Source organism: Triturus cristatus, chromosome 2_1 (genome assembly GCF_964204655.1).
Source record: "Triturus cristatus chromosome 2_1, aTriCri1.1, whole genome shotgun sequence".
In the NCBI taxonomy this organism is placed as follows: domain Eukaryota; kingdom Metazoa; phylum Chordata; class Amphibia; order Caudata; family Salamandridae; genus Triturus; species Triturus cristatus.
In genome coordinates this window covers 270878102-270891961 of record NC_140581.1, presented here as the reverse complement: position 1 = coordinate 270891961, position 13860 = coordinate 270878102, and the positions used below count along the sequence as shown (strand labels likewise).

General features: G+C 46.6%; 1 protein-coding gene across 3 annotated transcripts in view; it reads left to right on the top strand.

The window, feature by feature from the left end:
• Nucleotides 1-13860, top strand: part of NADK2 (NAD kinase 2, mitochondrial) — a 690519-nt gene that overhangs the window by 505399 nt on the left and 171260 nt on the right. Inside the window, exons 8-9 of one of the 3 annotated variants that reach the window (XM_085631044.1) lie at nucleotides 3216-3314; nucleotides 13426-13569. In XM_085631044.1, the coding sequence (XP_085487170.1) occupies nucleotides 3216-3314; nucleotides 13426-13569 (243 nt within the window). The remainder of the gene's footprint in view (nucleotides 1-3215; nucleotides 3315-13425; nucleotides 13570-13860) is intronic. The other 2 variants (XM_085631046.1, XM_085631045.1) reach the window with 2 other exon arrangements.

Here is a 13860-nt window from a genome sequence, read left to right as displayed (position 1 = left end):
GTAGTGATCAAGTCCACTCAGTTGAGATGATTTGAAGAGGTTTTATTTGAGGATGGTACAGGATCACAGGAAGATTAGAAGTAGACCAGATAAAGACCCCACCAGGAGCAGCCAGCAGGCAGCTCAGCCCAGTCAACTGTCATTACTCACAGCAGATTCCCAACATTCTGACAGCATCAACACAATAACATTCCACTGGTGGTAGACAGGCAATGCATTAGCATTAGCAAGATATAACATATCCCCCTTTCTTATACTGGAAAACATAAAGCTAGAAACGTAAGAGGAGAACTTGAGAAAGTGAAAGCAAAACATCCATCAACAGAAAAGCAGTATGAACACAACCATTAAAAGAAGAGCAAACAAGAGAGAAATCGAAGAACAGAGAAGAAAAGAAATCAAACATAGAAACCATCCTCCCTTCTTACACAACAGCGAAGAAGAGTCAACTTAAGAGACAAGAACAACAAAAAGCACAAAAGACTTCCTTCAAACGCACCCACTGGCCAGACCAGGAATGAAATGGGACTGAAAATGGAAAACAAACAGAACACCGGACTACAGGCAGCGACGAACGCAGAGGAAGAAAACACGACAGAAAAACAAAGGAAAAACCAGAAACCACAAGAGACACGAGAAGAAGACCACAGAAGGAAAACTGAAAAGGAGAAAGAAACAAGGAGAATGAGGAAAATAAGGGCGATTCCCCATCAAAACACCACTAAAATAACACAAACACAAAATTGTAATGCAAAGATAATAGTGCAAAAATAGCATAAAACATAAAATATCAACAGAACATACTTAGCAATGAAAACATGGAAAGCACCCAAATATGATAAAAACGTAAGCTAAATATGTAACTCAAATACATGGGTGAGAACCCACGACTAATCTCTAAGGATAGAGATGAGTAGAGCACAAAACTGGAAATACTCACCATACATATAAGTGTAGGAACAAACTTGGTGTTGAAAAACTACACCGTGCACTGTACTAATGTACCTGCGATAAAACAGCACATATGAGTAGGTACTCATGACAAATTCCCAACAACGATAGGAATATTTGGGTAAGAACCCATAGTAATGCAAAAAGGACTGTAACCCTTGCATGAATTCCCTGTAAAAGGGTAGAACTGACAGTGTTTGGATCCGAACCCGCACTTGTGCAATAAGACTATAACCTTTGCATGGGTCCTCTGTGAGAGGGAAACAGAATAGTGCACACTTGAACATTGTATAAACACACAACAATCTTCTCCTCCTAAAACTTCAACATACGCTAAAAACACAGGTTTTCCCAGGGTGGTAAGCGATCCCTCACCCGAGTAGTGTGAACGGAGCACACCCCAAACTGCACACCCAGATATCAAACGTGTAAAGCAAACAGTCAAAGAATAGTAACATGTAGACCCTGTGATAATCCCACAAAAAAATGGCAAAAACACACCAGGTGCAGAAATGTCATTAAAGATGTGTCCCAAAACCCTCAAATTTGAAAGCGGCAGTTGACACTGCAAACATCAGGTCAAAAGAAACAAAAAAAAACAAAAATCAAAGTTAAAAACAATGATAGATTTCACCTGACATTATTCATCGTAGTACTGCAGAAGAAATGCCCTAAACAAAAGCTGCCACCCAACAACAGACACCCAACCAAAATGATGGGAAATTCTTACAACAGTAGCTTGTCCTGAGACTCTGTGCTAAATCCAGAACTCTCCGTCATCCACAGCAGACAAAATGACATTTGTGCAAGAAGAGTGTGGAGTCTCTATCCCTGTAGTATTAAAGGACAAAATGGACCAAATAAATGAACGTTGGTAAGAGGGTATCCCCAAACCTAGCGTTGACAAGAGGCTCTGTAGACATTCGTTGTATAGGAGGAACATCTGTACTACGTAGACAGCGCTGAGACAGGCTGTTGGAACAGCATGAATAGACTATTTGGGACGCTGTAAAAAACCAATAACAATTCTTTTAAGATTCTATGGACCAGCAATAACAGACCTTTTTAGATTCTGTGAAGAGTACATCACAAGAAACCTAGCATAAAATATCCATTAGAACAACATAGATGGGTGACCCACCCACTACCAACACATGGGACTTAAACCCATAAGAACGACGTAGATGGGACTAACACCCACTAAAAACACATGGGACTTGTACCCATAAGAACGAGGTAGGTGGAACTCACACCCACTAAAAACACATGGGACTTGTACCCATAAGAACGAGGTAGGTGGAACTCACACCCACCACAAACACATGGGACTTGAACCCATAAAAACAAGGTAGGTGGGACTAACACCCACTACAACCACGTGGAACGTGTACCTATACGAACCACAAACACATGGGACTTGTACCCATAAGAACCAAGTGGAACTAACACCCACCACAAACACATGGGACTTGTACCCATAAGAACAAGGTAGGTGGGACTAACACCCACTACAACCACGTGGAACGTGTACCTATACGAACCACAAACACATGGGACTTGTACCCATAAGAACCAAGTGGAACTAACACCCACCACAACCACATGGGACTTGTACCCATAAGAACAAGGTAGGTGGGACCTACACCCACTACAACCACATGGGACTTGTACCCATTTGAACATAAGGGAAACTACTGCACAATAACAAAAATGCGTAGGAAGCCATGATATAGTGTGCAAAAATAACACCTTGGAGGTAATTTCATGTGCACTGTACAGATGGGAAAGTGACCCATGTGACACCCCGTGTGGAGGTAAAAATGTTGTGCACCGTAGAGATGAGACTGAAACCCAAGTACACAAATATAAATGCAAAAGGGACTGCCACCCTTGCATATGTCCCCGAAGGAAAGCAGACTAGAATTGTACACTCTATAGACACCCTATGTAGGGTAAAAATATCCCCTTTGGACAGTCACCCCAAAGGTCAAGTAATATACAATGCACAAAAAAAAACTAACAACCATTAAAACATTGCAAGCACAAGATAATGTACAATAGGCTACAGGCTGTTAAAAACAATAAGATAAAATAAATAAAGTAATCACCGTAGTCATTTGAATGAGAGGAGACACGCAGCGTATCCGTGTGAGTAGTTCTAAGTCCAAAAGATGCATGAAACTACAAGTTTGTTAGATTACACTTTCCGTGTAAAAGAATTCCACATGAGCCTAACCTATAATAACAAAAAAAAAATGTTACAGGTGTGCCGGACAACGCAATGGTGTTGAACAGGCAGTCGAAGGACTCCAAGGAACAAGGAAGTTTCATACTGCTCACAAAACGCCGAACAGAAACCCAAGGTAACTTGTGCATTGCTGCAGGACAACTCACACAAATGCTCTATAATGAAGTTTGTCGTTGCCCTCTTGACCTCTGGAGAGAACAAGAGATTGTACATTGCAGATGCGTGGACTGAAACCACACAACGTGTGAACTAGATAGATGTGCACTGAAACAGAGGCGAAACATTAAAAAATAAAGAAAAATAAAAAAAAACACCTCATGGAGAGGTCAGCCTTGTGCCACCAGTAGGAGGACAAAACCCTAGTAATACACCTTTGGAGAAGGTACATAGATTGTGCACGATACTACACTGTAGTATTTTCAAAAGTGTGCACTGTGACCATATTAATTCACTTGTTAAATATAGCTCACTAGAAATTAATATGTCATTGAGCAATGACATGCCAAGCACTAGAAATGGAAAACCTTGTAAATTGTAAACGAAAATAACCCCTTAATACACCTGCCATGGAGCTTTAAACATGTGATGTGAGTAATAGTCACTTAAACCGGTAAAGTGAGGCATAGTCACTAAATGGCAGCATAGGTCAAATAAGTGACAAAAGAATAAACTAAAACACAGAAATGATGTAAACACATCGTCGATCCGAAAATCCTCACAATGGTGTGCAGAACGTTTCAAATAATTATTTGGCAAAAGCGTTTGAATTCCATGAAACCCTGAAGGAACAAAGGTTGAAATAAATCGTAGTCAATTCACCCCTTGGCAGCACCTGTAAATAGGCCGGTGAGATGAAGAAGGCAAATAAACCCCTCGAAATTCCCGTACCTACATGTTGAAGTATATTAACGCTCATAAAGGAATATGGGTGTCAGAGCAAAGAATCGGAGAAAAATTTGCAGTCTGCAGCTTGAAACGTAGAGAACCTAAGATGGCGGCACGTAGGATCGTGGAGTACCGAGTGACTCACGGCAGGTACATGCATGACTAGCGCTGCCCATGCAGTCTTCGAAGAGAAGCGTCACAAAAGGCTTGGGATCGATCTTGACCAGCAGGATCCATGGCACTGATGCAGGTAAAGTGGTGCTTGCAATGGTCTCGCGGCAAACATTCAAATGTTGCGGCTCCTGGCACACATTCAAAACTCGCTGAGTGTAACGGCAAATTTTAAAATATTAAATAATGTCACACTTAAATACTGTAATTTGTTGCCTGGAGGAAAACTTTTGCTGCCGTATATCACGATGTACAATTAAACATGCCTTTTGCGCAAAGCTCGCCGAGGTCTCAAAGTTTACTGTCTATTGAAGGTATCTTTGTTCATTTAAAGATGAAACGAGATGTGCAAGTAAACACTACACACGAAAATAATGACACTCCTCGGCATGTCAGGCAGTAACACAGGGGCAGAAAATTTTCTCTCACCCGACTTGAAGTTCATCACAGGGAAATAGTAGCTCTACTCAACACGGAGAGCTCTTGATAGAGTTGAAACGCTCGAGCTTCACCAGAGGAGATGAGATTAATTACGGACGTAAAAGCACTGGATAGAAAGCTGAAATGAGGTTGCCTGGCAGGTAGCAAGTAGCAGGTAACAAGTAGTTGCGACACACTCTCTGTGGGGATTTGAAATTGTCCCGTGGTGTGACACTGAAGACAGGAACACATCAAGACCAATTACCTTGCCAGTTGAAACGCTGTAGGGATAGGATAAACCAGCACTTGTGATGTTGTGGGAACAGCAAGTAGAAGCAGAGGCTGCACATGAAGAGCATCAGGCTTACCCTGACATAAAATACAGCATTTCCCAGATGTTAGGCTTACCCTCACATGAAGGTGCAGCACAAAGCGAAGACGTTGAAAATGTTGGCAGGCTTACTCTCACTGAGGGCACAGCACTTGCGCAGAGGCATAGAAATAACTGGCAGACTGCTATGGGCGACCGATGGGAGGTCACTGGTGGGGTCAGGATGCCAGTTGAGGATATTTGATTTGAGTTGCAGGAGGTTTGTAAAGTACAAATTGCTTGAAGTTCTTGTAGAGGTGACAGAAGTAGGTTCTTTCAGTTAAAATCGTCGCCAAAATTCTGTAGTGATCAAGTCCACTCAGTTGAGATGATTTGAAGAGGTTTTATTTGAGGATGGTACAGGATCACAGGAAGATTAGAAGTAGACCAGATAAAGACCCCACCAGGAGCAGCCAGCAGGCAGCTCAGCCCAGTCAACTGTCATTACTCACAGCAGATTCCCAACATTCTGACAGCATCAACACATTCCACTGGTGGTAGACAGGCAATGCATTAGCAGGATATAACAGTATATTATTATGTATATGTGTGCTGTTATCTGTTCCCCAACAGGTCCATCGCTTTGAACTCGTGAGTCATCAAATCAGGGGTGGGCTCACTTTTTGTGACACATATAATATTGAATATAATATGAATAATCAAATCACTATAGATTTAGGCCTTGTCTTAAAATAGTAGGATACGATTAGAAGGTCCTAAAGAAATGCCACTGGACCGTAAGGCAGTAGGTCATGAAACATGTAGGCCAAAGGAGATGGACCGCAAAACAACCTAAGTTCAACTGGGCCTCAGAGTTTGTATTCTTTTATTTTTTTATTTTTATTTTTTAAAGATTTTTATTGAGTTTTCAAAGCAGTGCACCACAAAACAAATACTACATACAATAGCATCGTATAGGAGACCCAACCATCGATGTACATGTCAGGAGAAATCGGTTCATCCATGCTTCCTCCCTAGTTCCCCCGCCCACCACCCTCTCTACCCCCACCCCCCCCCCCCTGTCAGTGTGCCCGCAGCAACGCCTCCTCAACCTCTACATGTAGAGCCCCGCGGTCCAAGAAATCCTAACTCAAAACAAGCAGCAGAGCACTTTCATTGTTATCAAGAAACAAGAGGCCCCGCCTTGATGCCCATCTATGCCCCATGCTCCCACCATGCCCACTCGACAGTTCTCAATATAGAGTGCAGAGGCTGAGTCCTCCATGAGTGTACCTAAGTGGCCCCGTCCTGCGCGGTCTCTCCAGTAGCCCTGGAGGGCCCCACCCCAGGCTCCACACTCCGGTCCATGTCTACAGGATCCCTATCCCCCTCAGTCAACTCCTCCAAAGAACGAAGACCTTCTACCAGAGCCCCCCACGCCCGCACCGCATCCAGCGCCTTGTCATTAGATGCTCGCCTGGCCAGCTGTAGACGAAGCGTCCCTTCGCTCCCCGCCCAGGACAAGAAACTCGCCTTCCATTTCCGAAAGCTCGGACCAGCCCTAGCCTACCAATGCATAGTGAGCTCTCTCTTCGCCATTATCAAGCCCAAATCGTAAAACTTGCTCGTAATTTTGGTACTGGGGGTGTGCGGAAACCATAACAAAAGGCAAGTCCCCATCTCCACTTCCAGCTCGAACAGAGTTTGTATTCTTGCCATAACTCACCCTTTTTCTGAACATAAGTAGAATCCTTTTGGGGATTTATAGACCATTTTCTTTCACTAGACCCAACACCCATCACTGGCAATCTGACACTTATCACGAGCAGATAAAAGATCCCGATCAATAAGCCCCAGTGAGGGGCTTGCTAAGCATTGCACCATCCACCTAGCATGGAACAGAATGCTGTGATGAAGAATGCTACCTTGTTGGAGGATTCTTGTTCCTGAATAACCTGATTAATTCTGACTGTTGGTTCAACAGTAATGTAGAAATCACTACATAAATTATAATTACTGAATTAGGAATTTGGAACGTCACATTCTTTCTGATGGATACATCTGCCAGTGGATTCCTCACCTTGTGAATATCCCCTGCGCCAGCAACATTCGGAAACTTTTGTAGCAGTCCATGCCGATGAGGTCGAAGACGACGTCACAGAGACACGGCTCCGCACGCGACTCCACTGACGTCACCGGCTCCATAAGAAGACCTCGTCGGCGTGATGACGTCAGTTCCCTTTTTTCCGCGCCGTCGACGCCAACGGATTTCGGGAATCGTTGATAGTAGCTTTTCTGATACTTTGTGTATTCTTCTGGTTTTCTTCTGTTTCTCTTCGAGAAGATGTCAACAAGGAAGTCGGGTTTTAAGCCCTGTCGGGAATGTGGCAAGCACATGTCGATTACAGACCCACATGAAGACTGTGTTTGGTGTCTCTCATCCAACCACGATGTGGATGGTTGTTCCTCCTGCCGCAAGATGAGCTCCAAAGCTCTAAAAGAAAGGGAGGCGAAGCTTTTCATCGCCAGGATGAAGAAAGAGAAGAGAGGTAGGAGGAGGTCGAGGTCGGCGTCTAAATCGACTTTGGGGCATGCTTCGATAGGCAAGAAGCATAAGAAGAAGAGGAGGCATTCTTCTCGTCATCACTCCGATAAGAGTTCGGCTCCGAACTCAAAGTCGCCGGCTCGGCGTCGGAGTGAATCCGTGTTTCCTTCTCCAGTCCCGACCTCACCTCCAGTTACTTCTTATCCAGTGGCTTCGCTGGCTCCGGCTTCATCTCCGGTTCCGGTGATATCCCAGACGCCGGCTCCATCTCCGGCTCCGGATTAATCTCCGTCTCCGTCCCCGGTTGAGGATCTTCCAGTCCCGGGTGAGCCTGTGACGCCGCTAATTGCCTTGTCTGCGCCGGCAGGCCCGAGTCCGGTGATGCCTGACCAGTACCCTGCATTCCCTGGACCGGGTCAGGACCCCTCGCATTATCTAAATGCAATGTATGGGGTGTTTTCGAGGGCCATGTATACCACTGGTGCACCTGCGGGTCCAATTGGTCCTATGGCTTTTAACTTGGGAGTGCCGCAGGTCTATCCTCAAGCTCTATTCATGCCGTTCTTTCAAGCGGCGCCGTCTTGGCATCTACCGGCGCCGAGGACGTCGACACCTCTTCCCTCTTCACCGGCGCCGGCTCGGGCTCGTTCGACGCCGGCTGCTCCAGCGGATCCACGTTCGACGCCGCGGCCGGCGCCGTCGGATTCTAACACGGCGCCGCCGCTGGTGCGGATTCGATCCAGAAGGAAGGCGCAGAGAGTGATGGATGAAAGGAGGTATCTTTTGCAGGAAGCTGAAGCTGAAGAGGGAGAGTTGGTTGACTCTGATGAAGTGTTTGAGGAGCTAAAGGAGGCAAGTGGGCTGGATTTGTCTCCTGAGTGGGAAATCACTCCACCATCAGATTAGCCCTCAAAGGATGTAGCGCCGTATCATGCGGTCATCAGGAAGGCTGCTGAGTTGTTAGACCTCCAGTTACCAACCACGGAGTTCAGGTCTAATATTCTTACTGAGGTGCTGCATTCGCCTACTGCAGTCTCAGAGCCTTTGTTGCCTTTTAATGAGGCCATTATCGACCCCGTATTAGAGGTATGGCGTAAACCTTTTTCAGCTCCTGCGGTCTCTAGGACTGTCGCAAGGAGGTATAGGGCGGCTCCAGGGGATCCTGAGTTTTTAACATCGCACCCATCGCCTGAGAGCCTGGTGGTTCAGGCTGCTTGTTCGGGAAGATCCAAGGGTGCCTTCCCTCAGGTTCCAGGGGACAGAGGCCAAAAAGATGGACCAGTCGGCCAAAAAGGTCTTTTCTTCAGCCGGCATGGCCCTAAAGTCAACAAACGCAACTTGTCTGTTGGGGCGCTATATCCATGCGCTTATGGACTCAGCGAAAAAATTGGCACCAAAGTTGTCGGAGGAGGATAGGGCCGGCTTCAATGAAGTTTTGACTGATGCTCAGGCGGCTCCACGACAAGTAATTCAAAGTGGACTGGACACAGCAGACTCAGTTGCCAGAGTTATGGGGTCTTCTGTTGCCACCAGGAGGGGTGCGTGGCTAAAGTCCTCTGAATTCTCCCAAGATGTGCAGTCGGCTTTGTTGGACCTACCATTTGATGGATCTAGGTTGTTTCGCAAGAAGGCGGATGCCGCTCTCGAACGCTTCAAGGAGAGCGAGGCTACGGCAAGGTCGTTGGATCTTCAATCCCAGCCAAGGGGATCTTTCAAGAAGTATAGAGGCTTCGGAAGGGCGACTTTTCGCTCTTACAGACAGACCCAGCAACAGCAGCAACAACAACAGCAAGGCACTTTGTCCAAGGGTTACAGAGGAAGAATCAGGGGTCGCTCACGTGGCCGTCAACTCTCCTCCTCTTCCTCTTCAGCCCCTCCCACCACCGCAAAACAGCCCTAGATCCGACATTCTGGATCATGCTGGTCCTGTGGGGGGCCGGCTTACCCATTTTCTACAAGATTGGGAATGTGTAACTACAGATCTCTGGGTTCTGGATCTTGTAGAAAATGGGTACGCCCTTCCTTTTCGGGAATTCCCTCCAAATTACCCTCCTTGTCAAGGTGCTTGCTCGGAGGACCACTGTCTTCTTCTGCAGGAGGAAGTCCTGAAGTTGTTTCAGAAGGGTGCGATAGAGGTGGTTCCAGAGCAGGAGAGGGGTCAGGGATGCTACTCCCGGTATTTCCTGATTCCGAAAAAGGACGGCAGATTGCGTCCGATATTGGACCTCAGGATCTTGAATTTTTATCTGAAGCAAGAGAAGTTCAAGATGCTCACCCTTGCGCAGGTTCTTCAAGCGCTGAATCAGGAGGACTGGATGGTGTCCATCGACTTGCAGGATGCGTATTTCCACATCCCCATCCTGAAGTCGCACAGGAAGTATCTCCGGTTTACGGTAGGATCACAACATTATCAGTTTGCGGTCCTTCCGTTTGGTCTTACTACTGCACCCCGAGTCTACACGAAGGTGATGGCAGTGGTGGCAGCCCATCTCAGGAGGTCGGGGATTGCCGTTTTCCCCTATCTGGACGACTGGCTGATCAAAGCGGAATCGCCAGAGAAGGTGCTTCATCATCTGCAGGATACAACTCAGCTGTTGTTCAAATTGGGTTTCTCAATAAACATGCCCAAATCTCACCTGGTGCCCTCTCAGCCCAACCTGTTCATAGGTGCGGTACTGGACACTACTGTGTGTCGAGCATTCCCTCCTCCTCAAAGGATTCTCGACATACAGGAAATGATTCCTTTATTTTGCAATGGAGCGGTCGTTCCAGTCCTGAAGGTCCTTCGCCTGCTCGGTCTGTTTGCTTCCTGCATCCTGTTGGTCAACCATGCACGCTGGCACATGAGGGCGCTCCAGTGGTGCCTCCGCAAGCAGTGGTATCAGCACAAAGGAGATCTCAGGGAGTCTGTGAGGATCTCCAGAGAAGCTGCAGCGGATCTATCTTGGTGGAGCGTGGAGGGCAATCTGTCCCAAGGAAAGCCCTTCCATCTACCTCCATCGGTGGCAACGGTGATAACTGATGCATCCACCTTAGGGTGGGGTGCTCATCTGAGGGATCTGGAGATCAAGGGTTTTTGGTCTCCAGAGGAAAGGTTGCTTCACATCAACCTTCTGGAGTTACGGGCGATACGTTTGGCGCTCAAGGCCTTCCTCCCTTCCCTTCGCGGTTAGTCTGTTCAAGTCCTGACGGACAACACTACCGCGATGTGGTATATAAACAAACAGGGAGGAGTGGGGTCTCATTGTCTCTGTAAAGAGGCCCTGCGTCTATGGTCCTGGGCTCAGGACCATCAGATTTGTCTGATGGCAAATCTGGCCGGGGTTCTGAACGTACGTGCGGACAGTCGGCAGTTCTCCGCCGACCACGAGTGGAGGCTTCATCCAGAGGTAATTCGTCACGTCTTTCGGATGTGGGGGAACTCCTCGGGTGGACCTGTTCGCCACTCACGAGAATGCTCACTGCCTGTCATTCTGCAGTCTCCAGTATCCGATGCAGGGAGCGCTGGGGGACGCGTTTCAGTTGAGTTGGGGCTCACGACTCCTTTACGCGTTTCCTCCCATACCCTTGATTCCTCGGGTTCTGAGGAAGATTCGCCAAGACCGGGCCCAAGTTCTATTGATCGCCCCGGATTGGCCAAGAAGGGTGTGGTACACAGATCTTCACCACCTCTCCTCGTGCCCTCCACTCCATCTCCCTCTGAGGGCAGACCTCCTCTCGCAGTCGGAGGGGCAGGTTTTTCACCCCCACCTCCAGAGCTTACACCTTCATGCCTGGAGATTAAACGGGGCAACCTGAGTTCTTTTTCTCTCCCACCGGATGTGGTAGATGTAATTTTGTCTGCCAGACGTCATTCCACCAAATCCATATATTCCTATAGGTGGTCCAAATTTGTACTTTGGTGCGGAGAGAAGTCCATTGACCCTTTGAAGGCTCGTCTATCTAACATCCTTCAGTTTGCCCTTTCTCTTGCTCAGCAAGGCTTTGCTGTGGCTACTGTTGGGGGTTATTTGTCGGCTTTCCTTTGTTTGCCAGATCAGCCGTCGTTATTTAAATTACCTATTGTTCTTCGTTTTCTCAAGGGTCTCACAAACCGGTTTCCTCCTACTCCCTTTATTGTGCCTCAGTGGGACTTAAACCTTGTATTAACTTATCTTATGGGTTCTCCCTTCGAACCCTTACACAAGTGTCCCTTGAGACTGTTGTCCTTTAAGACGGTTTTCCTCATTGCAATCACCTCGGCAAGGAGGGTAAGTGAGCTTCAAGCTCTAAGTTCAAAACCCCCATTCTTGACCATTCATGCTGAAAGATTGGTACTCAGGACCAGGGCTGCGTTTTTGCCTAAGGTGGTAACTCCCTTCCATCTGGGGCAATCCATTACCCTTCCTTCTTTCTATCCTCCCCCTCACCCTTCCAAGGAGGAGGAGAGACTTCACCGCTTGGACCCTAAGAGGGCGTTGAGCTTCTACCTGGACAGGACAAAGGACTTCAGAGTTGATGACCAGCTCTTCGTGGGCTTTGTTGGCTGCAGGAAAGGTCGAGCGGTGCACAAGCGCACCCTTTCCAGGTGGATTGTCTTGTGCATCAAGATATGCTACTCTTTGGCTGGTAAGGAACCTCCAGAGGGTTTAAGGGCCCATTCCACTAGAGCAAAGTCTTCCACTTCTGCTTTGTCTAGGGGGGTTCCTGTGGAGGACATTTGTAGGGCGGCAACTTGGGCCTCCCTCCACACCTTCGCAAAACATTATTGCTTAGACACCGAGGTGAGGAGGGACGGACACTTTGCTCGTTTCGTCCTTCAGGACTTTTTGGTATAGAAAGGTGGACACCCTCCGCCGGGAGTGGGGACTGCTGTGGAATCTATTCACAAGGTGAGGAATCCACTGGCAGATGTATCCATCAGAAGAACAAGTTACTTACCTTCGGTAATGCTTTTTCTGGTGGATACAGTATCTGCCTGTGGATTCCTCACTGACCCACCCGCCTCCCCGTTGTCCATCATTATATACCTAGAGTTCTGTTGTTGGTGTTTCAAAATGTATTTATATCTCTCTATATATATTGCTGTCAGTCCGTCCGTGTGCCTCGAAGGCACGGAAAAAAGGGGGCGGAACTGACGTCATCACGCCGACTAGGTCTTCTTATGGAGCCGGTGACGTCAGTGGAGTCGCGTGCGGAGCCGTGTCTCTGTGACGTCGTCTTCGACCTCATCGGCGTGGACTGCTACAAAAGTTTCCGAATGTTGCTGGCGCAGGGGATATTCACAAGGTGAGGAATCCACAGGCAGATACTGTATCCACCAGAAAAAGCGTTACCGAAGGTAAGTAACTTGTTATTTAATTTATGTTCCTGTTTGGAGCATATGGGATGGGCCGTTACCTCCCTCCCAGCCCCTCTTATCTTTTATATTAAAGAGTTTCTAATACCGTTGGAGGCAAGGCACACAGAGGAAATTGGCATGAGTGAGGATCTATTCATGAGCATTTTAAAGTTGCACTTTTTAGATGACTCTATCTTTCATTGCAAGAATTTCTCAAAATCTAGTGACTGAATAATAATAAGAGTGCATTTTCTTCATAAGCTGAGGCACAATTAGTGTTCTTATCTTTTTTTGATAATCAACTTTATTGATTTTTAGAAAACAAAGAAAAGTTAGCACTGACACCACATCATACAGGTTTGCATGTCGGACATAATGGGGGCATCGGTTGTGAAATAATACAGTAAGCAAGCACTTAGTGTTTTTATCTTTGACAGTGTAGGTTCAATGCAACATTCAGTGTTGACTCCTACAGATTGTTCAGTACTTTGTAGACAGATTGGATGTCATGCTGAAAGTCGATGTATTTTAAGATAACTGCACACCTTATTTAGACTATGTTCTGTCTTATTCAGGGTGAAATATAAATCCTGCAAACCTCGTTTTACCTTCTCACTTCATAGGGCCTCCTACTACGAAATATCTGTTGATGATGGCCCTTGGGAGAAACAGAAGAGTTCTGGTTTGAATGTGTGCACCGGTACAGGATCAAAAGCATGGTAATGTTTATTTACTTTAATTGAATTGAATTTATGGGGGCAGGCTCCAGGTTTGCTGATGCTTTCTATTGTTGTGCTTACAGGTACCTGTATGACCTGAAATGCTTGCAATGCTACTATGTGCTGTCTTTGTTTAGTTCTACCCAAAGTGTTCATTCAACAGCGGTCTCATGCTTTACAATTACCAGTATGCCAGACAAGGGACTGAAGTGTTTCCTCCTCCTATTTGGGTGCTAGCTTCATTCTCAGCATAATTTATATCACTTTTAGTACATGTTCCAAGTATGGCGA